Here is a 23,661-nt window from a genome sequence, read left to right on the forward strand (position 1 = left end):
TGATCTATATTTGGTCTTCTATTGCCTGGTGGATGTTTTTTTATTTTGTAAGTTAATTATGTTTTCAGTAATTTTTTATTAAATAAATCTCTTTCTCCTGCTTCCTCATTACACTTATTCATATTGCTTGCATCTGATTATTTTAGTCCTTCCTGTAAAGGAAATTCTGTACAGGTCTCTCAGTGTTAGCTAATATAAATTGCCTACTTGGCATGTAGTCTTTAAAGATGATGAAATACATTTTTAAAGGAGGATCACTTAGTTTTCTAATAATGCTTTATACAACAGTGTCAAGGTAGCATTGGTTGTTGGTTCTGGTACTTCTGTGACTAAAGCCCATGAGCCTATGAAAATAGGTAGAACAAGGATCAATGAAGGAGGCCTGAATATATCTATAAGATGACTGGTATGATGTTGTACATCTGAGAAACCACCTAATGGTCTAGCTAAAACACGTGCTGTCACTGGGACCAAGAGTAATTTTCCTTCTAAGTGGCCCGTCTAATGGGACTTGTCAAAAAGCATCAAACCCTGAATCTCTGTGTATGTTATTCTGAAATGATGTTTTGTGTAGTGCTTTAGTAGCAGGAGCATTGACTAAGCAAGCACTGCTTCAATTCCATTGCTGTGTCATCTTGCAGGCCATAAACCTCTATCTGCACTTTTCAGAATAACTCTTTAGTGGTGGGCACTGGAGGGTGTCTTTGCTGTAAATTCCTGTTACTGCATCCCCCTGCACTTTTTCAAAACAGCTCTAGTAGCAGGTTACAAGTAGAAGAGAGCTCAGAATAGGAAGGCATGTCTTTCTGTGTTCTTGGGAAGTGCACCACTCTGCCCTGCAATTCCTGACCCCTTGTCTGAGGCAGCCCCCAGTTCTAGTGTGCAGGCCTTTGGGTTTATGTCTAATCTAATGCGGTTTTTAGAGCCAGACAGCAAAAATTTAAAATGTAAAATTTTGATAGTGTCAGACTATAGTCTGAAGTATACTTTTAGATGGGCAGTCTGAATAGGAGCTTCTGTCATAAAAGTGTGTTCTGTATACAGCCATATACAGCATACACAGTTTGCTCTGTATGTTGGAAAGAGAAATTTTCTGAAGGGAAGAAGCTTTGATATCTCTTGATATATAATTCTTGATTAACTTCAATTATTGGCAAATACTCTCATAAATATTAGGTCATAGGAATTAAAAACTCACTATGCACTGATGTATTCCTAATAATTCTGTATTAACTGTGTGGTGCTTTTACTAAATAAAGCAGTAGATTTTTAAAACAAACACAAATTCAAGATAGTTGTGTTCATGAAGCCTTGTAGGTTTTGACCTCTGTGTGATTGTGTTAAAATGTGTGTTTTGTTACCTGCTGATGGACCTGATGCTTGGGCCTTGTGTAACTGTAGAGTGGCTAGAAGGATGTCTTCTACCTTTTCTTTTTTATCTGTTTTCCCAATCTGTATAGTTCAAGGTATTCACCAATAAATTGAATTTTTCTTGAAAAACTGAAGAGTGAAATTCGCTTCAATTCAAGAGAACATAGATCTTGGCGTCTAAATAAGTGTTCTGTTTTAAATCCTTAACACTTTGTGGGTGGGTAAATTTCACTGATAATTTGAGAGGGGATTTACAGTCTTATTCAGGAAAGAATACTTACAGAAGTTAGGGGGACTTCATGCTTCATTGCTTTCCTGAATATATTGAGAGAGACTTCAGCATATGCTCAAATGTTCTCTTGAACTGGGAATTTAAAAGGGTTTATAAAATTAAAAGGTAGTATCATTTTAGACATTATTAAAAATTCAGATTAGTGTTATTATTATGCAGATATTTTCTTCAGCAATATCACACATCACCATAAAATTTACTTTTTCAAATAGCCCCCTTACAGTCATTACAGTAACTGCATAAAAATTTAGTCTCTGTCACTCCAGAAACACTGACTTTTTTAATGTGACTATTTCACACAGCTACAGGCTCAGACATGCACAGCTGGGTTTTTTGCCTCTCTCACTTCATTCATGAACATCCTAACTTTATATAGGTCTATTTGTGGTAGAAGTAAATTAATTCTTACCCACTGATAGTAAGGTTATACTTCGCCTAACAAAGTTTATTGGCAATATTTAACGTTTCTGTTTGTGTATTTCTTTCCACATGAACTCATTCTGAATTAAAAATATATAATACGATTTTTAAAACAGCAGCAAGAATTTAATATATATAGCCAAAATTTTGATGAGGAGATGTTAAGACTTTTCAGTGTCCTGGCTTTTTCCTGTTACAGGAATGATTTTGTTAGATGCTGTGCACCAACAAATGAATAGCTGGTATTACTCACTAGCTGAAACAAAAACATAAAGCTAAATAAAGTAGTAACAGCAATACTAAATGTATTTTCATCATTTAATCCATACAATTTCTATATCAACATATTAAGTGTTACTATTATTCATTTTTAACTGGAAAAATTAAAACTTGGCATAGTTAGGTAAATTCATATGCCTAAAATGTAAGGCTTCATAGAATATCTCAAAAATATTAACAAAAAGTCTATCTTGACTAGTCTTGAATAGACTATCTTGAATAGTCTATATAGCCTCTGAAAATAAAACATTACAACAAATAAAACATCATGGTCTTTCAATGATACAAACAATAAGCAAATCTTTTTAATGGTGTCTGGTCATGCATTTTCTGCAATTTAGGACACATTGTTTTAGAAATTGCCAGATCTCTTCTGAAGGGGGTTTCTCCATGGCATACAATGGGAATATATAACCTAGTGGGAAACTGGAAATGTTAGGTCTACTGCTGAGTTAATTTTTTGTCATACAAATATTCCCTGGATTTAGCACTGGGAATTTTTCTCATGTTTGCCAAACTCTTCATATATGATAAAAATTATCTTAGGAGGTTGCTGCATTGTTGAGTTGAAATTTTTGAAAACATGTTTTTATATTTAATCAAAATTAGTATTCCATCAAAAACAAGTTTCTTGTTCACTTTGTACATGTTGTGTCCACTTACATCTTTTCATGTGCTAGGGAAAATCATAGGATCATAGAATATGCTGAGTTGGAAGGGACTGATCAAGAACATCAAGTCCAACTCCTGTGCAAGACACCCCAAGAATCACACCATGTGCCTCAGGGTGTTGTCCGAACACTTCTTGAACTCTGTCAGGCTTGGTGCTGTGACCACTTCCCTGGAGAAGTTGTTCCAGTGTTCAACCACTATCACTTTTAGTGATAGCCAAACTAAACCTCCCCTGACTCAGTTTCATGCTGTTTCCTCAAGTCCTGTCACTGGTCCTGGTAATGAAGAGATGGGTACCTGCTCCTCCTCTTCCTCTCCTGAGGGTGTTGAAGACCACAGTGAGTTCACCTCTCAGTCTCCTCACTTTCAGGCTGAACATACCAAGTGGCCTCGTAATGTTTCACCTCCAGACCCTTCACCATCCTCATGGCTCTCATTTAGACACTCTCTAATAGCTTGATGCCTTTTTTATATTGTGGTGCCCTACACTGCCCCAAGTACTCAAGGTGAGGCTGCCGCAGTGCAGAGCAGAGCAGAGCAGAGCAGAGCAGAACAATCCCCTCCCTTGCCCAGCTGGAGATGTTTTGCCCAGGAGACATGGTTGGCCCTCCTGGCTGCCAGGACACTGTTGACTCATATTCTAGTTGCCATCAACCAGGATGGCAAGATGTTTTAAATATTTATATTTTATGCAAATTTAGTGGTCTTCTTTATTAGCAGTAATGAACTGAAAATCTCTTTACTTACATAGCTATGTTTCAGTAATATTGAATTTTGTTAACCATTTATACACAGTGGGAATGAGGCCCTAATTTAAATTCAGTACTGATACAGACTGTTTTTTGTGGCTAGCATTATCTTTAGTAATTTGATTTTTCATTTCACATGTAAATTAAAGACAAAGAATGTAAAATAACAGTAAAGCTTTCAACTGAAAGCTAGAAAAAGACAATAAGGTAATTTAAGTGCTTATTTTCTTCACCTAACCTTATTTCCCAGAATGGTATTATTAATGACTAGAAAGTAAGCAAAATGGAATCGATAACTCATCTGCTCTTTGTTGTAATCATTACCTAGTAGTTTTCTCTTTCAGTCTTTTATCTCTCTTTAGTCTTTATTCTGCATGTCAAAATCTAGTCGCTTTCTGGATTATATGCTTCATACACTCCAAAATACAGTTCACTAAATAAGTATTGCTGATTTCAACTGAAATGTGTTCCAGTTTAAAGTTTTCATCCTATGAGATAAAGAGGTTTGAGGGAGAGAGAGGTAAGAGAAAAAAAGTCACAGTAGGCTACTTATGGCCTCTTACAGGCTTTACTAAGCAATATATTAATAAGTGAAATCATGTAGACTCTTGGAAGAACAATTTAGTGCTGTTACTGTCTCAGCTTCTTTCACAGATGATATCCACTTATTCATATCTTAAAAGGTGACTTTATAAATTAAAGTTAGTAATGCTATAACTTCTTTACTTATTTATTCTCTGTTCCTGAGTAAAAAGAAATATTTTATTTTTTAACAGTAGAAAGTGTAGCTGTATTTTCCTGCATTTAGTCTATCCACGTCTCTCGAAACAATACAGAGTACATACCTGTAAGTTTCTGCTTTGGTTCTGACTACTCTTAACAGTGTGACTGCTACATAAGAGAGGAAAAGAATGAATTTTCTATGGAGGCTGAGGATATAGGATGGTATCTCTTGTTGAATTCGGGATTTGGAGTCTTGGTCTACTTTTCTGCACATTAGAAGTCATCTTTCTAAGAAATAATTGCTGCTTACAAATTTTAAGATAGAAAATGCATCCGAACTGGGAACAGCTCATCCAAGAGGCTCATGTTTCAACCTAAATGATTCCATGATTCTGTGTTACAGATGAAGAGTTTGGCATGCAGTATAAGTTATTAAATTTGTTGTGATGTTTCTGTGTTTATTTGCACACATACCTCTAAATACATACTAAACTGGAAAATGTGCATTGGTGACCACTGTGCTATTTTAAACAATAAAGACCCTAAAATTTCAGTTACTGAATCAAATATTCTGTCATCATATTGTTATTGTATATATTGTTAGTCCTATGTGGCAACCAGCAGGAAGTAGGCAATACTGTGTTTCAAGGCAACGTTGACATTTTTTCCTGAAGAATTGCTTTAAGTTTACAGCATAATGCAGTAATTCCATGTGAAAGCATCCCAATGTATAGTTATGCACATGCATGTAAATAAATCTGTTGAGTAGGTTATTGACAAGCCTAATTAAAGAATAACAATGCTTCTTCAATTATTTACAAGGCTTTCTCACAAGCAGCAGCATGACAGAAGGGTTACCTATGTGTTATCCAGCTACAGAGAAAGGGTGGAGATATGTTCTAGTTTAAAATTGCCTAATGTCTCACTGTGTGGCAGCTCTCTCTCACAGCAGCTCTCAGCTGCCTGTGAGCTGGCTCTTCCCAGTATGGTCACACAGAGAGGCATGGTGCAATCTTCTGTCATTGTACACCCAAATTAAATCAGCCCTTGAAGAATTTTGAAGTTATAGAGCCAGAACAGGAAATGGTTGTTCTCTGAAACAGATCTGATTCTTCTTGGCTCTCATAAACCAATTCAAATGTTCCTCTTCAGCTATTTAATACAGCATTTGGTATAGTTGCTTTTGTGCCTCCTTACTGCTACTCTTGGGAGGTGCCTGGAGTCCCTCACTGTGCTGTATGTTTGGGGTGTCTACAGCTGCATCCCACAAAAGGTGAAGATGAACAAAAGCTGAAGGGGTAACTAGTGGGAGAGTACAGGAAGGCTAAAAGTATTCCCAGCTGGTTAGGTGCTTTGCACATTCTATGTCCAAAATGCAAGCTGCCCTTTGGCAAAACCTGATCTTGTGCTTATCTAAGATTTAAGGCTTAAAATAGGTTCTTTTCCTCTGTGTCTGTGATGAAGATTAGGTCTCTCATCCATGCTGGAGCGCCTCAGCTAAATTTAACTCTGAATGTTGGAAAGACTTGCTCATAGGATTATGGTACAGCTGTGGAAACTACTGCTGTTGTTTTGGTTGAGGATTTATAAAACAAGAGAAGATATATATGCAAAGATAAAATATGGATTTATTTTTTTAAATAAATACATGTTAGGAGGGGTGATTCCAGACCTGAAAGAAGGAGTTACATAGCTGGATATTTTCAAGGAGAAAGTCTGCAACAGCACAGGTCAAAGCCAGTACTAATACAGAAGGGTAATACCCCCTTCACTCCATTAACAGTGTGTTTGGCTAGAAACACAATAGGCAAGTGCATAGCAAGCTTTATGTCTTACTTTCTTCTCAAACAAATGTAACTGCAATAAACTGCCAAGCAGTTATATTCTGGTATGGGAAAGCTGTGTGGTATTGCTTACATTTGCTAATGCATTTTGATAATAAATTTATTTCAAGGTATCTGCCTTTATTTCTTTTCCAGGTACAGGTCCTTCGCAATGCAGGGGAAGAAGTGACCCTAACTGTGTCCTTTCTGAAAAGAGCACCTGCTTTTCTCAAACTGCCACTGAATGAAGATTGTGCATGTAAGCCTTCATTGCATGACCAAAGAACCCTCAATTCAATACCCATGAACACTTGCAGCTTCTGAAACTACTGTTCATTGAGGATGATTGACAGCAGCTTTTACAATCAGCATTAGTGTCTAAATATGAGTTGCTCCTATTGCCAGGGTTTGTGTTAACAGTGACCTCAAGAGAAAAATTGTTATCTACGTTAGAAAAGCAGATAAGCAGGCATTTGGCTGGTGTGAATCAGTAAAGTTGCAGGTAAAACAGTAGAATTACATTACTTTGCAATAGCTCACATCCTGGTGCAGAGTATTTAAAATAAATTTTTCAGGCAGCATCAGCTAGTATTTTAGTCCCAGGGAGTTTTTTTCTTGTAAATGTGAAAATAAAATTGTGTGTATATATTTAGAGGACTTTGCTGTTTAAAATTCAGAGGCTTTGGTGGAGATGTCTGTCTACCTAAGAATAAATTACTCTGGAATGATGAGTATTTTGTTTTAGTCCAAACTGAGTTTTAGTGAACTAGCCCCATGAGAGTCATATGGAGACAGCTGTCTTCCTTTAATTATATTAAATTGTAAGTGTGGATGCATAATTACAGACAATTGTAGAATATCTAACCATATTTATATATCAGCCTGTGCCTTTTGCCATCTCTGCTTTACTTCTGCTTTTTGCTCCCTAAGAGAGTAAATTAAATTGCTCAAGTTTAAAGCAACAAAACAATAAATATTTGATTTCAATACTTATAGCCTTCAGTTTTAAGTTAGTAGGAATTAAATAATCTAAATCATGAAGTAGTATTTTATACAAACATTTGACGGAATTTTGTCTTTTTCTTTTGCCTATGTATTAAATTTATATGAAACAAGAAAAAAATAAGAACACTGTATTCTTCAGTAAAAATTTATCCCAGTACTTTCTCCCTTTTATGAAAGGCTGTGGTACCACAAGAGTGCCCTGAGTGATGCCCAGGAATGTGATGCAGGATGCATCACAGGATGCACAGGGTTCTATCATGTCACTTTTGAGGAGTAAGACTGTAATTTCCTAAACCATTACAAGAACATTTAGAACTGTAAACTCCACTGAGAGTAGCAAAAGGGTTATCTGACAAATTCTTTCCGGTAAAAACTGATAGAGAAGGTACACACTTCGCTTTTATTGTCAAATTTGAAAGAAATGTTTTGGGATTTTTTTTTCTTACTAAGCAGAAATTACCTTTTATTTTTAATCAAAGCATTGGGAAAGGTTTTCTTGAGCCTCCATTTAGCTTACAAAGCCAATCCACTAAAACTACAAAACAGATGCTGGCTGAATGGAGAAAGTAAATGAATGTTATATATGATAGAAGTTTTTTGGGGTTGGGGAGAATGCATACACACATGTACGAATTTCAATTATGTCATCACAGATTAAGGAAGAATTTTCTTATGAATTTGTATTTGTATTAGGTGCCCCCAGTGACCAAAGCAGTGGCACATCCTCTCCCCTATGTGACAGTGGTTTGCATCTCAACTACCACCCGAACAACACGGTAAGAGCTTGAATCTCCTTGATGGAATTACACAGAAGAATAATTATAGTATAATAGCTAAGTGGAAATACTAATAAAGGACATTAACAGGGAGGAGCTCTAGCTAACTCTGGAGACAGACAGTTCTGTAGAGGGAAAAAAAGAGTAGCCAGAAATTATGGCTGGGAATTAAAATGTGACAAATTGTTACAGCTGAGATTGTGCCTTGATACATGTGATTACTGTTCACTTGGGCAGTAGGGATTTTGCAGAAGTTTTTACTTCTATGTTTTTTTTTCTCTGCATAGGAATTAAAATACTTAAATGAAAATATAGCTGTTAATAAAAAAGGAAGAAAAGTTTTTGAGAATATTTTCCATTACTTATATTGCATGCATTATCTAAAGCTTTTGCAAAAGACAATTTTTGCCTGTTTTTAAGGTGAGAGTGTTTTACTACAGATATTGTGTACTTAAAATCTTACCTGAACTGGGATAACATTATGGAGAGGAGTGTCTCTGGAATAAAATGCTTCAGATGTCTGATCAGAGACTTATTAAAAGACACCTTTGAAGCACAACAAGGGACTTAAAAATTTTTTCTTAGCCAGAAATGCAAAATTTTCTTTGTTTTATATAGTTCTAAAGGTTTTTTGCTCAGCATTTGGCTTTGTGATAGATGAAAATAGAAAAATAAACCAGTATTGATCATACTTTAAAAAAAATATTTAAAAACCTGAAATGTAAGCCATACTGAACAGCTAATTCTAGTTTCCATCTTGTTTTATTGTATTTTCATATTTTTCTACTAAAGGTTTTAAATAGCAGCCCAAAGATTTAAATATCAATATCACAGATTTAAAAATTATTATAATCTGGATAACCCTTGAGAATTATGCACATTTTAGGAAGTGGAATTTATAAATAGATAGCATCAATAAAATTGGTATCAAATTACAATAAAAATATATGTAACTTGTGCAGCAACAACAAAAGCAAACTTGTCTCAGGAGTCTATGTAGGTATGTATGTCTGTATGTAAAAAAGGCTGTGGCAGTAGATCCTAAGCTGATTTATTCAACTAGCCGCTAACATTCTAATTTTGCTTTTATGATAAAAAACATGCTTTCATTTGTGAATTCATTTTTTGCAGCTGTCAAAACTGATCTAGATGAGCTGTAGTTGCCATTTGAACTGACAATAATCTACTGAAACCAAGTACTTGTGTTTCAGTTTTAATAATATAATCTGGTGTCACGAGCCTGTAGTTCACCCTAAATTAAATTTTCAAGTGAAGACCAAGATGTGGTTCTGACGTGTTCCCTTGTCAGAATACAGTTCTTCATAAAACTAAACCTTTGTATGAATTTCTAAGTTATGTACAACTCTTATGCCACAGCTCTTCATTTTTCTCCAAATACTTTCTAGAAGGAATTATGACAGCTGGATAAACATGATTGGTGAGCAACTGGCTTGTGGTTGGACACAAAGAGTTGCAGTAAGAAGAGTGAATTTAGGTGACCAGTCACTAGTGGGATTCTGCTGTATCTTAGGCCCAGTACTCATCAATATTTTGATCAGTGACTTGGGTTCAGGACTCAAAGGGATACTAAGTAAGTTTGCGGATTGTACAAAAATTTGGAGGAACTTTTGATTCCCTCAAAAGCAGAGAGGCTTTACAGAGAGACCTTGACAATTCTGAGGGCTGAGCAGCCACCAACCTTATGAATTTTAACAAGGGCAAGAGCTGGATTCTGCACTTGGGAGGGGCAGCCTCTGGATGTACAGACAGGCTGGAGAATGAGAAGCTGGTAAGCAGTGTCACAGAAAGGGAGCTGGGGGTCCTGGTCAATGTCAAAGTGAATATGAGCAGTGCCCTGGCAGCCAGGAGGGCCAATCCTGTCCTGGGTTGCATCAAGCACAGCATCATCACCCAGGCAAGAGGGGTGATTGTCCCACCCTGCTCTGCTCTGGGATGGCCTCACCTTGAGTACAGGGATCAGTGTTGGGCACCATATTATAAAACAGATACAAAGCTGTTAGAGAGCTCCAGAGAGGTCAACAAAGATGGTGAAGGATCTGGAGGAGAAGCTGCATGAGAGGAGACTGAGGGGAGACCTCATTGCAGTTACAACTTCCTTGTGAGGGAAAGAAGCGAGGCAGACACTGATCTCTTCTCTGTGTGACCAGTGATAGGACCCAAGGGATTGTTGTGTCTGAAAGGTTTAGGCTGGATATTAGAAAAAGGTTCTTTGCTTAGAGGATGGAACACTGGAACAGACTCCCCAGGGAGGTGGTTGCAGCATCAGCCTCACAGAGGGCAAGAAGAGTTTGAAAAAAACTCAGGAACATTGTGAGATTGTTTGAGATGTCTTGTGCAGGGACAAGAGTTGGACTTGATGGTCCTTGTGGGTCCCGTCCAACTCAGACATTCCATGATTTTGTGATGTACAGCCACAGTCTTGTCTCTTAATTTATAGTCTTTAATTCACTTGAAGGAGGCTTTTGACTCAGAACTTGGAGTAGACAAGACTTTGGTCTTTTGTCAACAGTTTACAGAATTATGCAGTCTAAAGGTAGGGTTAACATTTTTGTTGCAGCCATATCTAGGCCTAAAATTTGTACCTGAACTTTTACTGCATTTCATCTTTTCCCTAAGTTTAATCACAGGTGAAGAAAGGTTCCCAGAAGCAGAGATAAAACATTAAAAATTTAAGATGTTCAAAACAACATCCTAGCGTAGTCTTCCTAGCCAATAATTTATTTATTTTTATTGAATCTGTGGAATTTCTCACCAGAAAGTCAGTGTTTTAAATAAGTGAACTACCTATGAAAAGCTTGCTGTTCAGCTAACATATTTATTGTGATATTTTGTTTCATTTACAAAAAAGATGAACATATATGCAAAAGTAAAGTTCAAATTGGTAGAGCTTTATAATTCCATAGATCTTACACAGAATGCACACTCTAGAAAAATAGAAGGTGTACTTAATTTTGGTAATACTCATATTATAGAAGATACCAGTAAGAAAAAAAATCTTAAATTTGAGATTAAAAAGAATGTAAATTAGCAGTTTTAATTTTACTGATGTGTCGATATACTGTCACTTGTTACTTGGGAGAAGAGGCCAACCCCCAGCTGGCTACAGCCTCATTCCAGGTGGTTATGGAGAGTGATAAGGTCTCCCTGAGCCTTCCTTTCTCCAGGCTAAACAACCTCAGCTCCTCCAGCTGCTCCTCACAGGACTTGTGCTCCAGACCCTTTTCCAGCCATGTTGCCCTTTTCTGGACATACTGCAGCACCTTAATGTTTTTGTGGGAATGAGGGGCACAGAACTGAACACGGCACTCAAGGTGGGGCCTCACCAGTGCCAAATACAGGGGGACAGTCACTGCCCTGGTCCTGCTGGCCCCACTACTTCTAGATTGGTCACCTGGTCATAAATGGAGATCAGGCTGGTCAGGCAGGATGTGCCTTACATGAGCCTGTGCTGGCTGGGTCTATTCCCTGGTTGTTCTGTACATGGTGTGGGATGGCACTCAGGATGGTCTGCTCCATGACCTGCCCCAGGTCCATCTGACAGACCTGAGTTCCCCAGATCCTCCTTCTAGCCTGTCTTGTAGATGGCATCATATTTGCCAACTTCCTGTCAACTGACGCCTTGCTGGTTAGCCAGGACTGCTGATAAATGATGGAAGGTGATTCACTGAGCACTTGGTGCCAGCTCCCTCACTATCCTTCAGTGGATCCCACCTGGCCACGTAGACCTGTGTGTGCCTAACTGCTGCAGCAGATCACTGACAATTTCCCTTTGGATTATGGTGGCTTCACTCTGCTCCCTATCCCTGTCTCCCAGCTCAGAGGTTTGCTACCAGGCAAATAACTGGTCTTACTGTTAAAGATTGTGGTAATGAAAGCATTAAATACCTCAGCCTTTTCCTCATCCTTTGTTGCTGTGAGAAGGCACTTTGAAGAATCATGCTCTCTCAGAAAAATAACATCATCATTAGCACTGTTTTATAAAGCATTTCATAAAGAAAGAGGTGTTGTATTTTTAGAAACAGATGTTGATAGTTTAACTTTTTATAAGCATTTCCTATGCAAATTTATATTATTTAAAAACGCTGGTCAAATTAGATGCTAGATATGTAAATACTCATTCTTTGTAGATATGATCATAAACATGATAAATTTCAGTTTTCATATAAGCAAAGTCTTCTGTAAGTAAGTAAAATTAAAATACTCATCACTTCAGCATGTAGTTTTGACAATTTTGACAATTTTCATCACATGTTAAATTCCATTCCCAATTACCATGTTTTGAGGTGATATCATTAGAAAGACATATATGTAAATGTGTACAGAACCACAGGAAACTACTGAATTATGGTTGTATTGTGAATAATTTAGAGGTCCTATTCAGAATCTTTCCAGTGCTCACTAAAACTAATGACAAGTGATTTGGGAAAAATGGAACACTGTCAAATTAAATATGAGTCTTTTAAGTCTATCTCATTTTTTCCAAATCTGCTGAGTACTTACGATGAAGTTCAAAACTGAGAAGAACCTTTTAATGTTTTTCAGGATACATTATCATGTTCCTCATGGCCAGCATCCCCAGGACTTAGGTGGGAGAAGAGGTGGTGTGATCTTCGATTAATTCCACTTCTTCATTCACGATTTTCCCAGTACCTTCCAGGATCAGATTTGTGCAGGTAAAAATGTTCTGAAGCCTGAAACTTGACTTCTTGGTTGACAGATGCATGCTCTAGGGAGTTGCCTTGTTGGAAAAATTGAATTATTAGTTCCATGGCAGCTGACAGATACATGAAATATAGGAGCTTTCATAAAGGTCTTTCTAGGACCACCTTGGCTCATGTTCTCCTCTAACATCATCTGGGACCAGGTATGTGAGGAGATGATGGGTGATCTTTTCACTTGCATCTAGTGCTCAGCACCTTTTGCGGTTTGAGAATATATGTCATCATATTTAATAGCTGCTAATGCTCCTGTCCTCAAAAGCTTCTTTCTAAGTAGCTTGTTTTTATATCTTTGATTTTTGCAATGCATTATAGCATTGAGCTCTGCAACGTGATTATATTTTTAAAGTGTATTTCCTTCTGTTTGTGTTAAATACATCATCTGATACCTACATTGGGTGAAATAATCTTGTTTGAGAGCAGCAAGGCTGACTGCCCCATGAGGAAGATAAGCCAAGAGAGAGGGTGGCAGTGAGGCTGGACAAGGTGTAGTCCATGCAGACAAAGCTGCGATCCCACTGCTCCCCAGGGAGGAACAGAGAAGGCTTAGGGACAGCCTTCAGAGCAGTCCATCAAGGTCAGGTGGGGCTCAGTTTAGGCTGGGAAGTCAGCCTAAAGGTCCAAATCAGTGGGATGCATGTCCGGGCACAGGAGTAGCTGCAACTGTACGCAGGTGAGGACCATGAGCAAGAGCCTGAGCTGATAAACATCTCCCAGTTCTTGTACTTCTTTGTTTTATGTTTATAGCTACAGTAGGGACTTTTTTGTTTGTTTGCTTCCATATAGCTAAGACTATTTTTTCCCGTGTTTTACTTTTCATGTGTTAACATTTAATTTGTCACAATCACTGGGATAGATGTCCAAAGGTCATAGTCAGCTATGTGATGGGTTGACCATGGCTGGATGCCAAGTATCAACAAAGCTTCTCTATCACTCTCCTCCTCAGCAGGATGGAGGGGAAGAAAATAAGATCGAAATATTCTGGTGAGTCAAGCTAAAGGCAGTTTATAAAGCAAAAGCAAAGGCCACACATGGAAGCAAAAAACCCAAAATATTTGTTCTCTACTTCCCATCAGCAGGTGATGTTCAGTCACTTCCTGGGAAGTAGGGCATTGGTACATGTAGTAGTTGCTCTGGAACACAAGTGTCATAATTAATTATTGCCCCCCCTGCCCTTCCTTTCTCCTAGCTTTCATTGCTGAGCAGATGTCGTATGGTATAGAATATCCCTTTGATCAGTTTGGGTCAGCTGTCCTGGCTATTTCCCCTCCCAAGATTTTGTTTCCCCAGTCTGTTGGTGAGGAGGGAATGTTGGAACAACAGCTCTGATGCTGTGCCAATACCGCTGAGGGGTAGACAAAACAGTGTTGTGTAATCAGTATCTTTCTACCTACCCATACAAAGCACAACACTATGTGGGCTGCTGTGGGGAAAATAACATTTAATTTCAGAAAGACCCAATACAGACCTAGAACTTGGCATTGTTTAATTTAATATTATCCTAATAAATCAGAAGAAATTAGGGGGGACTACAAAAATATTCTGTAATGATTACTGTTTGTAAAGCAATGAAATAGAAATGAAAGTAGCTACAAAGTCCAACAAGGCAAGTATATAAGATCATACTTGTTAAAATTTTTAAGCATCTAGCTATTGTGTGGATTCATTTATCATCTGTATATATAAGAATGAAGTTCTCACACAGAAATACTTCTGTGAGTTCTAGTATGTAAAGACATTATCTGTAGGAAAGCTGTGTACAGGTACAGAGCAGGTTACTCCATAATTTCTTCTTCTAATGAACCCCCCAGGACTGTATTTATGAAACCCCCAGAGAATGGGGGAAGAGAAGTCTTCTTCAATCTGTTTGGGATTTTTGTGGAGTTAATTTTAATGTTCCTTATTGGTACTCAGTAAACATTTGAAAGCTGCACAAAAGCTGTCCACTGCCTCAGTTGGTTCTTAAGGCTGTTGTTTCTTAGCATTACACTGCCTAGGTCTGCCAACCATTTCTCCTATTCACAGAGCTGAAATTAATGCAGGTTAGGCAGTAGCTATTGTAGATCATTGTGGAGCTTAAGGCAGCCTGCAGCTTTTGACCAGTAATAGCAGGGTCATATTTGCTTGGCTGCATGAACCTCGGTCTGTTGAGGAACAGTGGCTGGCCGAGGGAGGCAAGGTAGAAACCAAAGGCTACAAAGGCTTCTTGGCTGAGCTGAACTGGAACAGGATCAAGTCACCAGAGAGGCAAGAGGTGTTTTACTAAATTCTGTAAAAGCCTTCAGCTACATATTTAACAGTGAAGCATAAAGCACCCAAAACCAAAACAGCCAAATCTGAGATCTGTTCTACTGTATACTTCAGATAAGGTATTGAATTGAATAGAATTACTCACATGGAAAATTAGCACACAAGCAGCTGTTCAGAGATCTAGGGTTTTAAAATTCAGTCTTCTGCATCAATAAAAAACAAGCTTAACATTCATATTATAGAACTTGTACATAACAAAGGAAGTGTCTTAGGTAGTAATGATATACCTGAGATCTGAACTTCTAGAAAATAAAGGTATATTAATATGAAACAAAATACCTTAGCTTGTACTCAAATTTTGAAAAACTACTCTGATAATTTTTTCCTTGTGTCCTTGTATTCTGTCTAACATGAAGAAATGTCTTAAAAAAACCCAAAAATGCAGGATGTGTATGAGAGAGGGTTTTTCTTAAAGCACAGAACTAACCTTTTATGTTGCTAGCAAGACAGTTTATACGACTATTTTAAATTACTGTAAACATTTTTAAATGTTACTCCCTCTCAGAATTAGTTATGAGAAAAAGGTAGATACTTTTTAAAGGGCCTGCAAGAAACATCTACATAAAAGAAAGGATATTAAAAATAATATAAGGAAGCAACATGAAAGCTAATGCATTACATTTTCCATAGTTAGTATTTACCAGGCTGTTTTCACTATGTATAATTTTTTATAATTCAGAGTTTGATATGGAAATGTATTGTTCTCACATACAATATTAAACCACATAGTCAGGTTCTAGCTTTTCCTGTGGAGTGGTTGAAACACATAAATTCTGGAGGGTATTCATACAGAATTCTTGAAGACATTCAGGTTGATCTTGCAAAGCTTAATTATTTCAAATATAGCTTTTGTGTTCCAGAAGACCCAGAATCTGAAATGTGTAGTTGAATAAGTGTTTATCCATTCTCAATTTTTGGGGGTATTATAAAGTGATTATTCTATTATTTGTTCCATTTAGTACAAAACACCTATTTAATATATTATGTTTTCAGGTTTGCATGGTGTTATGGACTTGAGCTGGTAGACTTATTCAAGAAAATACTATTACAATAATCTAAGGCTATCTACTGCCAAGATACATTCACAAGTAATTTATTAGGTGACCATGGATCATACTATTGATATTTGAGTAATTTGGATCTGATACTTGGGTAATAACATTATGGATGAATGATTTTGTACTTGCACAGATCAAATTCCTAAGAACAGTAGGAACAATCTGATGCCCCAAATACACCATATTCACTGTGTTTGTAGTTGTTGAATCTGGAACATACTGGAGTTTTTGTACTTGTGTTAATGTTACTTATTACTAGATCTTTTAGGTCCCTGTTTTGATTTATGATATGCTGGGTAGAAACAAGGCAAGTCCTGTAATTAGTGTTATTTTTCTTAAAAGAGATCATCAACAATTTTGAGCCCATGCTATGGTCTTCATGTGAGGATTTAGAAATTTATTCTGGAAAAACTTGCTATTTCTATTTATAGCCAGCTAAAATAAAGGGTAGAATAAGTAAATGCTAGCAACGCTACCTGAAGATTCTTTAAATGAATCTTCCTCAAAACTTTACTAGAATTATTGTGAAAACGAGGCTCTGAAAGAAGTCTGTCTTGGTTAGTATTTTTGTGAATTTAAAGAAAAATCACTACCCCTGGGAAAGACAGCTAAAGCTGGATTTAAATAAACCGAAGAACCCTGAAAGATCATGTTAAGATAAGCCTCATTATCCTGCAAAAGCTGGTTGTCATGCTAGAACACTCACAGCAAAGGCATGGCTCTAGTTAATTTCTGTTGCTTCTCCTGACTGAAGGAGCAGTCTGTTCTTAACGTGGATGGAGTGAAGACAGATATTAGCCTTACATTTTATACAACTAGAATAAAATTTTAAGAGGTAAAAGACCCCAAACAAACAACTTTTCAAAGTTGATATCCATCTTCAGGTGCCAGAAGCTGTCATTAGTGACACTCAGTTTTACCCTGGAAATAACAGGCATTTTGCTTGAGCCATTCTCAAAGAATCTGAATGATGTACTTAATCTTAACTATGAATTGATTCTTAACAGTTGGGCTTGTAGCAGAATGTCAGCAGTGGAACTTGGTATTCTCTGTACATTCAGTAATCTCTTACTCTGGGATATGGATTATTATTGAGGTTTTTCAGTTTTGAAGACAGAGACCTGTGAGCCTTACAAGAGCTTTTAGCAAATAGAGCAATTTACTGAAGAAATTAGGTCTGTTACTGCTTTAGCATCTGAAAAATTTTCTCTTGTTCTATAATTGCTCAGTGTCTGGAAGTGGAAAATCAGTATGTAATGCATGATAGATTTTTGTATATGGGCTCAGATTGGTGCTGGGGGTAGAGGCAGAGATAGGAGTGTATTTGTGTATTTTGGTAATGATCCTTTATTCAAAAATGCAGTTGGAAAAATCATTATTGCTACTTGATCAATTTTGACTCTTCAAGTTTTCAATCAGTAGTTTAGAAGAGAAACAAAATTCTATGAGCTTGAGCAGCCAACAAGGGGCCTCCAGACAGTAATCCAAATGTGTTTAGACACTGTATTATAAAAATAAAACAAAGGTGTTGAGAAAAACATACTGGTATTCACTGAATTTCCCAAATTATTGCCCATGGTTTCCAATGCACTTTCCTTCTCTGTAGCCTTCTGTTCTAAGTCTTAGATAAGCATCAGCTCTATCACTTGTTCAGCTTCTGAGGTTGTACAGCCCGCTGGTCAAGATTCTGTGGAGCTGGTCTATGGAATTTTTTATAGCTTTATGGAAGCTTAATATTGTCTGAGTTGACCTTTTAGCATGATTGTTTTAATATGTCAGGTATTTATAAAACAGGAAAACCAGTATTTTATCAGTGTTCACTGGCTGACCTTCATTGTAGTTGAAAGAGAAGTGTTTTTACAAGTATTGTTAAGATGATATGCTAGAAAAGATAAAATTTTATTTTGACCTGATCTGTTATGATATGTCTGTAGGCAAAATGCGTTCCAAGTAATTGCTGTGGATGGGGTTTGCAGTGGAATAATTCAGTGTCTCTCTGCTGAAGACTGTGTTGACTGGCTACAAGCAATAGCAAGTAACATTTCCAGCCTCACAAAGCACAATGTAAGTATGGATCCAAGTAAGCCAGAAGGTTTCCCAATCATATTTGATTATAACTGTCGTAAAAGCCTAATGGGTTCACACACAGAATTATCTGCATATAAACAATGCTTGAGGCTGTCTGAGAGGAGTCAACTCAAGTTTGTTGTCAAATCAGACTCTGTGAGAAACCATTGAATAGGAAAATATTCTTCCCTACAGTCATATAATTCACTTCATCGCTATCAGGGTTATTCGCTTCGTAGCAATACCAATTAGGATTAGAAGCAAAGACCAGACACACAGGAGGAAGCCAGGTGTGATGCAGGAACACGTAGAAAATACAAAAATTCTGTACTTTCTTCATAGTACATCCCTACAGAAACTGGTATGACCAGATCTGAATTAGATTTTACGTCTGTCTAGGTATCGTTTATCACGATGGGAAAGGCAAGGTGCTTCAGTGGTGTAGATACAGATACTTGTTACCAGCAGTGATTAAATGCATTTACGCATCATGCACTGCACTCTTACCATCTGAGCTTGTGGGATAGGTACCACTTTTTGTTGAAGCAGGAATAAATGTTATGTAAAAGTTTTTTTCAAATACTAAGTTCAATTAAGAGGTCTTCTGGACCTGCCTGGGATGTATTTACATTTAAAAATAAACATGTAGTTCTCCCTGTATAGAAACCCATATGATACCTTCCGTGGTTTTCCTAAAAAACTGAGAACACATGGGGAACTCCATTATTTTGAATTGAGTTATAACAAGGAAGCCCTTGAGGATTTAATTTATATTTCCTTAAGTCTGCTTTAGCTTCCCAAATCTGTCTCTGAATTTGCTTTTGTTTCAAATATAGGGAACACATTGAAGGAAGCTGTATTTTTTTGAGATTTATAATCAAGATGCAAAACTGTCTTCCATCTGGCAGCAATATGTAAAAGTCATTGTATTATAAAAACATGACAGACATGAATTCATCTGCCATCTGCAAGCTTCCATGCAGTACCAGAGAACTTTATGGCTATTTATTCATACTTAAAATGCTGTTGCTATGTAGAACCTTCCTTGTCTCACTACGCACCCTGACAGTTGAGGCTCCTGGGTTTTTTTCTCTTGCCATCTTTACTTCAGTCTACTAATGGTTCTTGCTACTTAAATCAATGAATTTATTTGCTTGTAACGGTAGGCAGAGGTACCTACATATTACAGGTGTTTTGAAACACTTCAGCTCTGATGAGACTATAATTATGGTTACTTAGCATAACTTGAATTTTGGCAATGCAATGTTATTACATGAATTTTTTTCTGAGTACAGTTTATAATTCTACACTGGTTTCCATAAAATACAGAAATAAATTATCTAATGTTTTGTAAGAGGTAAATAGCCTAAATTATGCAGCTGTTATGCCAGTGTTCGTACTTACTTTATTCCAAAGACATCCTGTAAAGTAGCCATGAGAGTTAGGGCTTATGATAATTATCCATGTGTCTATTTTTAGAATTGTCCTATTTGTTCATAGCTCTTACAAATTTATGGAAAACAAGGACACTCTCCTTCCTGTAATATACTTTTCTTTTAAATTGTCAGCTGCCAGAAAGAATTAGTTATATGACAGCATAAGTGATAAGTGAATATGAGAAACCTTAGGAACACAGAGAGGGAAAAAACCCAAACTGTTGCACAGAAGAATGATTAGATGTGATTAGAGGTCCCTGTATTTTTTTCTTTTCAAGATGGTTATTGACATGCACATACTGTTGATGTTAGCATTTTTCCTATCTGAGAGAGGCATTTACTCGCAGTCATTCTCCCTTACTGTGTCATCCAGAGCCAAAGAAACAAAGAGAGTTAAGGATTTTTTCTAATCCTTTGGATAAATTGACCAATTTTTAGTTTCAATTAACTTCTCATTCCTATCTAGAGGTTACAGAAAATAATTTGTTTAATTAAAATACCATGCAGCTCATAGAAATATTTACTTATGTGATGTTTCTAATATCTATTTACCTTTTGAAAAAAAAAAGGAACTAGAATCAGAAAAAAGGACTATAACAGATAGATTGTTAATGAAAGCACTTCCTTTACCGTTGTATCAAATATGAGCTCTGTAGATTTTGGTGGGATTTCTCTTGCCTAACTTTACATGTCTTAAAGCAGAAAATCCAGAGTGCATCTTATTATTTACTGTTGATGTCCATTTTATAACGAAATCAATTCCCTCAGGACATGTCTGTCTTTCCTTTGACTGGTAAAGGACCCTAGGGTGGTGAGTTCATACTTGATACCTAAGGAGATAGATATATATCCTGATAATCTGTCATTTGTGTCTTTGAGGGGTCAAAGCAAATTTCTCTGAATAAATCTCCCAAAGAAATGCCTGGATATTTTTGACAAAAAAAAAAAAAAAAAAAAAAAAAAAGGTGGTGTACTAGTCTGAGTCAAAAAATCTGAATTATTTTACTTTTTCCACACACAAACTGTCTGAAAAAAATTAACTAATGGTTCAAACCCCAAAAATGTGAATAACAAGTCCTTTGTTGCCACATGTATCTAATAGTTTGAATATGAGTCCCTGGCTCCAAAATACTTTTTTGAACCTATAATCAATTAGTTTTTTTCTAAGGATATTGTCAAAAAACTCTTCTCTCATGATCCAGCATGTCCATATCTGACACAAATGTGATGCCACTGAATTGCATGATCAGCAGTATAGCCAGTATCTACGAAAACCATAACAGAAATGCAGATATAGAAGCTAAAACAAAATACCTTGACATGATCACCATTTTTAAAAGGCAATGTTGCTAACTGAGTAGAGTCTGAAAGATGATGTCTGCAAACAAACACATTTTTCTTGCGTTGTCTATACGATTTATCATTGTACTATATAAGCTAGAACTCATATTATTATGCAAAAAGACAGTTACAATTTTTTATGCAAAGATATAGAAATTGTATTTTGACTATTAAGAAGAGATTAAAAAAATCCATGTGCTGACTGATGTAGTTTACTTCATTTCAGATTATCTTTAACAGACAAACCTCAGGTATGCACTCATTTTTTTTCATCTTCAGGAGGTTAGCACAAGCGTCCTCTAGTGTTTTAAGGATACTGAGGATAATACTGCTGATTTTAATTTCTTTTGGTCCCAAGAAGCTCATATTTCATATAAGGTGAAATACATTAAAATTACCCAGCATGAATGGGGTTGTATACTGGTATGCAACCAAAATGCATACTATATAAATGCACTGCTGTAGGTGACTTAATATCACACTGTAAATGATGAGGTGATGAATCTGTAAGGATCATTCATTTCTGAAGATGGATTCCTGTCCAGCTTTAATCACTTGAATTGCATCTGTGTTAAAAATTCACCAGGTTTATCAATAGCCTCAAAAACCAGAAGGGTTATATTAAACCCCAACTTTTTGTCTGAGCAATCCTGATACTGAAGTTAATGTGCTGAAATCTGAGTATGCTAAATTGAACCTGGGCTTGGGAACTCTAATTCCTCTATGAACTGAGGAGGTTCTACATTTTTTTCTTGTTAATTTGGATGGCTGGCAAAAGTCATTTAAAAAGAGAGCAAGCTGCTGCTTCTTTTCTTGCTAATGCTCCAAGTATTTCAATTTTCAATTCAGTTGTTCAATTCAGCTATAAACAATTTGCCTTTCCATAAACTTTTACATTGTATTAAGTTAGGTGGTAATTGATACTGATTTCTAGTCCTTTAAATCTCTTTTGTTACAGAATTTTAGGGATGACAGTATCCACTTGGTCATGTAGCTTTTAAATAAAATACATTCTGGAACAGTCTAAGAAAATAATCCAAAACCATGTGTTCTATAAAGAACCACCAGTTGCCAATACATCCCTAATTCATGTGCTGCAATTGTCAGGAAATTTAAAGGCAAATTTTTTAATGGCTTTAGTACAGTGGAAGTCAGACATTTTGGATATTTTAAACAAAAGAATAATTTAAAAAATACATTTGAGTTTGCAACTTCTATGATATAGCTTCATAGAATTTTTTGGGATTTATCTTCACGACTCAGTATTTGTCACTTGCCTGTTGCTTTCTCTGTGGCAGATTTTTCTATAGTGAGGACAATAATATTTCTTTTCCCTTTCCTCTTCCATAATTTCTGTGAAAAACACTGCAACAGCTACACATTTATGCTTTTTACCTTGAAGCCAACACATGACAGCAAAGAAACAACATGAACTTCATCAGACAGGAATGACAGGCAGCCGAGGTAAAGTTTCTAAGCAGGAGGTGACAAAACGTTTTAAGCTTGTCTTGAGAATATCCAAAAGATCTTGCAAGATTTAGTTCACAGTAACTTCATTTTATCCCATTATCCTGCATTTTTCTGGGTAAAATAACACATCTGTGAAATTAATGAGGCACACATAGTTGGTGGTAAAGCACAACAATAGCATGAAAGCTAGCATTATGAGGTCTATAAACTGGGTATTGGGCCAATGGGTGTGTTTTCCATGACCTAAGCCTTTGTTCTGAAGAGTTTAAAAGTTCCATTGAACTTTTTTGGTATGCCTAGGAAGTAGTGCCTAGTGAAAGAAACTGCTGCTAAGAAAAAAAAATTGTTTCATTTCCACTAGAAAAAAGAAAATGCTGAATTTTAGATACAGGGATTATTTAAGTCACTAGGTAGAAGAGGAAACAAAGAATGAAAAACAGGAGAAAAAACTGATTAGACTAATACAATCTGTTCCACTTGTAGGGGGAATAAAATATCACAGGACTACATTCAGTGTAAGCAAATTATTGAAATAAATTAGTAGAACATGTTTCTTTTTTTCTGGTGTATGCTACCACCAGTAAGGACATAATGCAGAATGTTATATTACATTAATAAATCAATCACTCACGTGATGTAAACAGATTTAATATTTTAGTTTTTTAGTTACAATACAATGGCAAACCATCAGGAAGCTCCAATGTCAGTAATTTTTGAGTTTTCAGGGATTATATGCTCTTAAATGTCCTATGATCTGTGTATTACAATAATATTTATCTTTTTTTGGTTGCTCAGCTATGTATGTTTGAAGCAAATCCAAAAATACCAACATTGGTATCAAACCTCTTACACTGTATTCTGTAGTAGTGCAAAAATCAAATACTCTGAGTAATGTAGGAGTTGAAAGCATTATAAAATGAAGGCCAAAACAAGAGGGAATTATGGGAAATCTATAAAGCATTGCTAGTAGGATAGTTTTACATGCATGATTCACAATTCCCATTACTCAACTACTCAGATAAATTGGACATTATTTATTAAGTAAATACACATTCAACACTTTTTAAAGCAGGATTAGCTATTCAGGTGGTCACAGTGTTCTGACACTTTGAGTTTTGTTCTGCATTCCA

General features: G+C 36.4%; 1 protein-coding gene across 13 annotated transcripts in view; it reads left to right on the forward strand.

The window, feature by feature from the left end:
* The window catches only part of SNTG1 (syntrophin gamma 1), a 321,662-nt gene that overhangs the window by 204,593 nt on the left and 93,408 nt on the right, over positions 1–23,661 (forward strand). For all 13 annotated transcript variants that reach the window (XR_005256059.1, XM_038129566.1, XM_038129568.1 and 10 more), the window contains 4 exons: positions 6,486–6,588; positions 8,028–8,110; positions 12,674–12,804; positions 18,152–18,281. Coding sequence is in view for 12 of the 13 variants with exons in the window: in XM_038129566.1 (XP_037985494.1) it covers positions 6,486–6,588; positions 8,028–8,110; positions 12,674–12,804; positions 18,152–18,281 (447 nt within the window). In the remaining variant the exon portion in view is untranslated. The remainder of the gene's footprint in view (positions 1–6,485; positions 6,589–8,027; positions 8,111–12,673; positions 12,805–18,151; positions 18,282–23,661) is intronic.

Source organism: Motacilla alba, chromosome 2 (assembly GCF_015832195.1).
Source record: "Motacilla alba alba isolate MOTALB_02 chromosome 2, Motacilla_alba_V1.0_pri, whole genome shotgun sequence".
NCBI classification, from domain to species: Eukaryota; Metazoa; Chordata; class Aves; order Passeriformes; family Motacillidae; genus Motacilla; species Motacilla alba.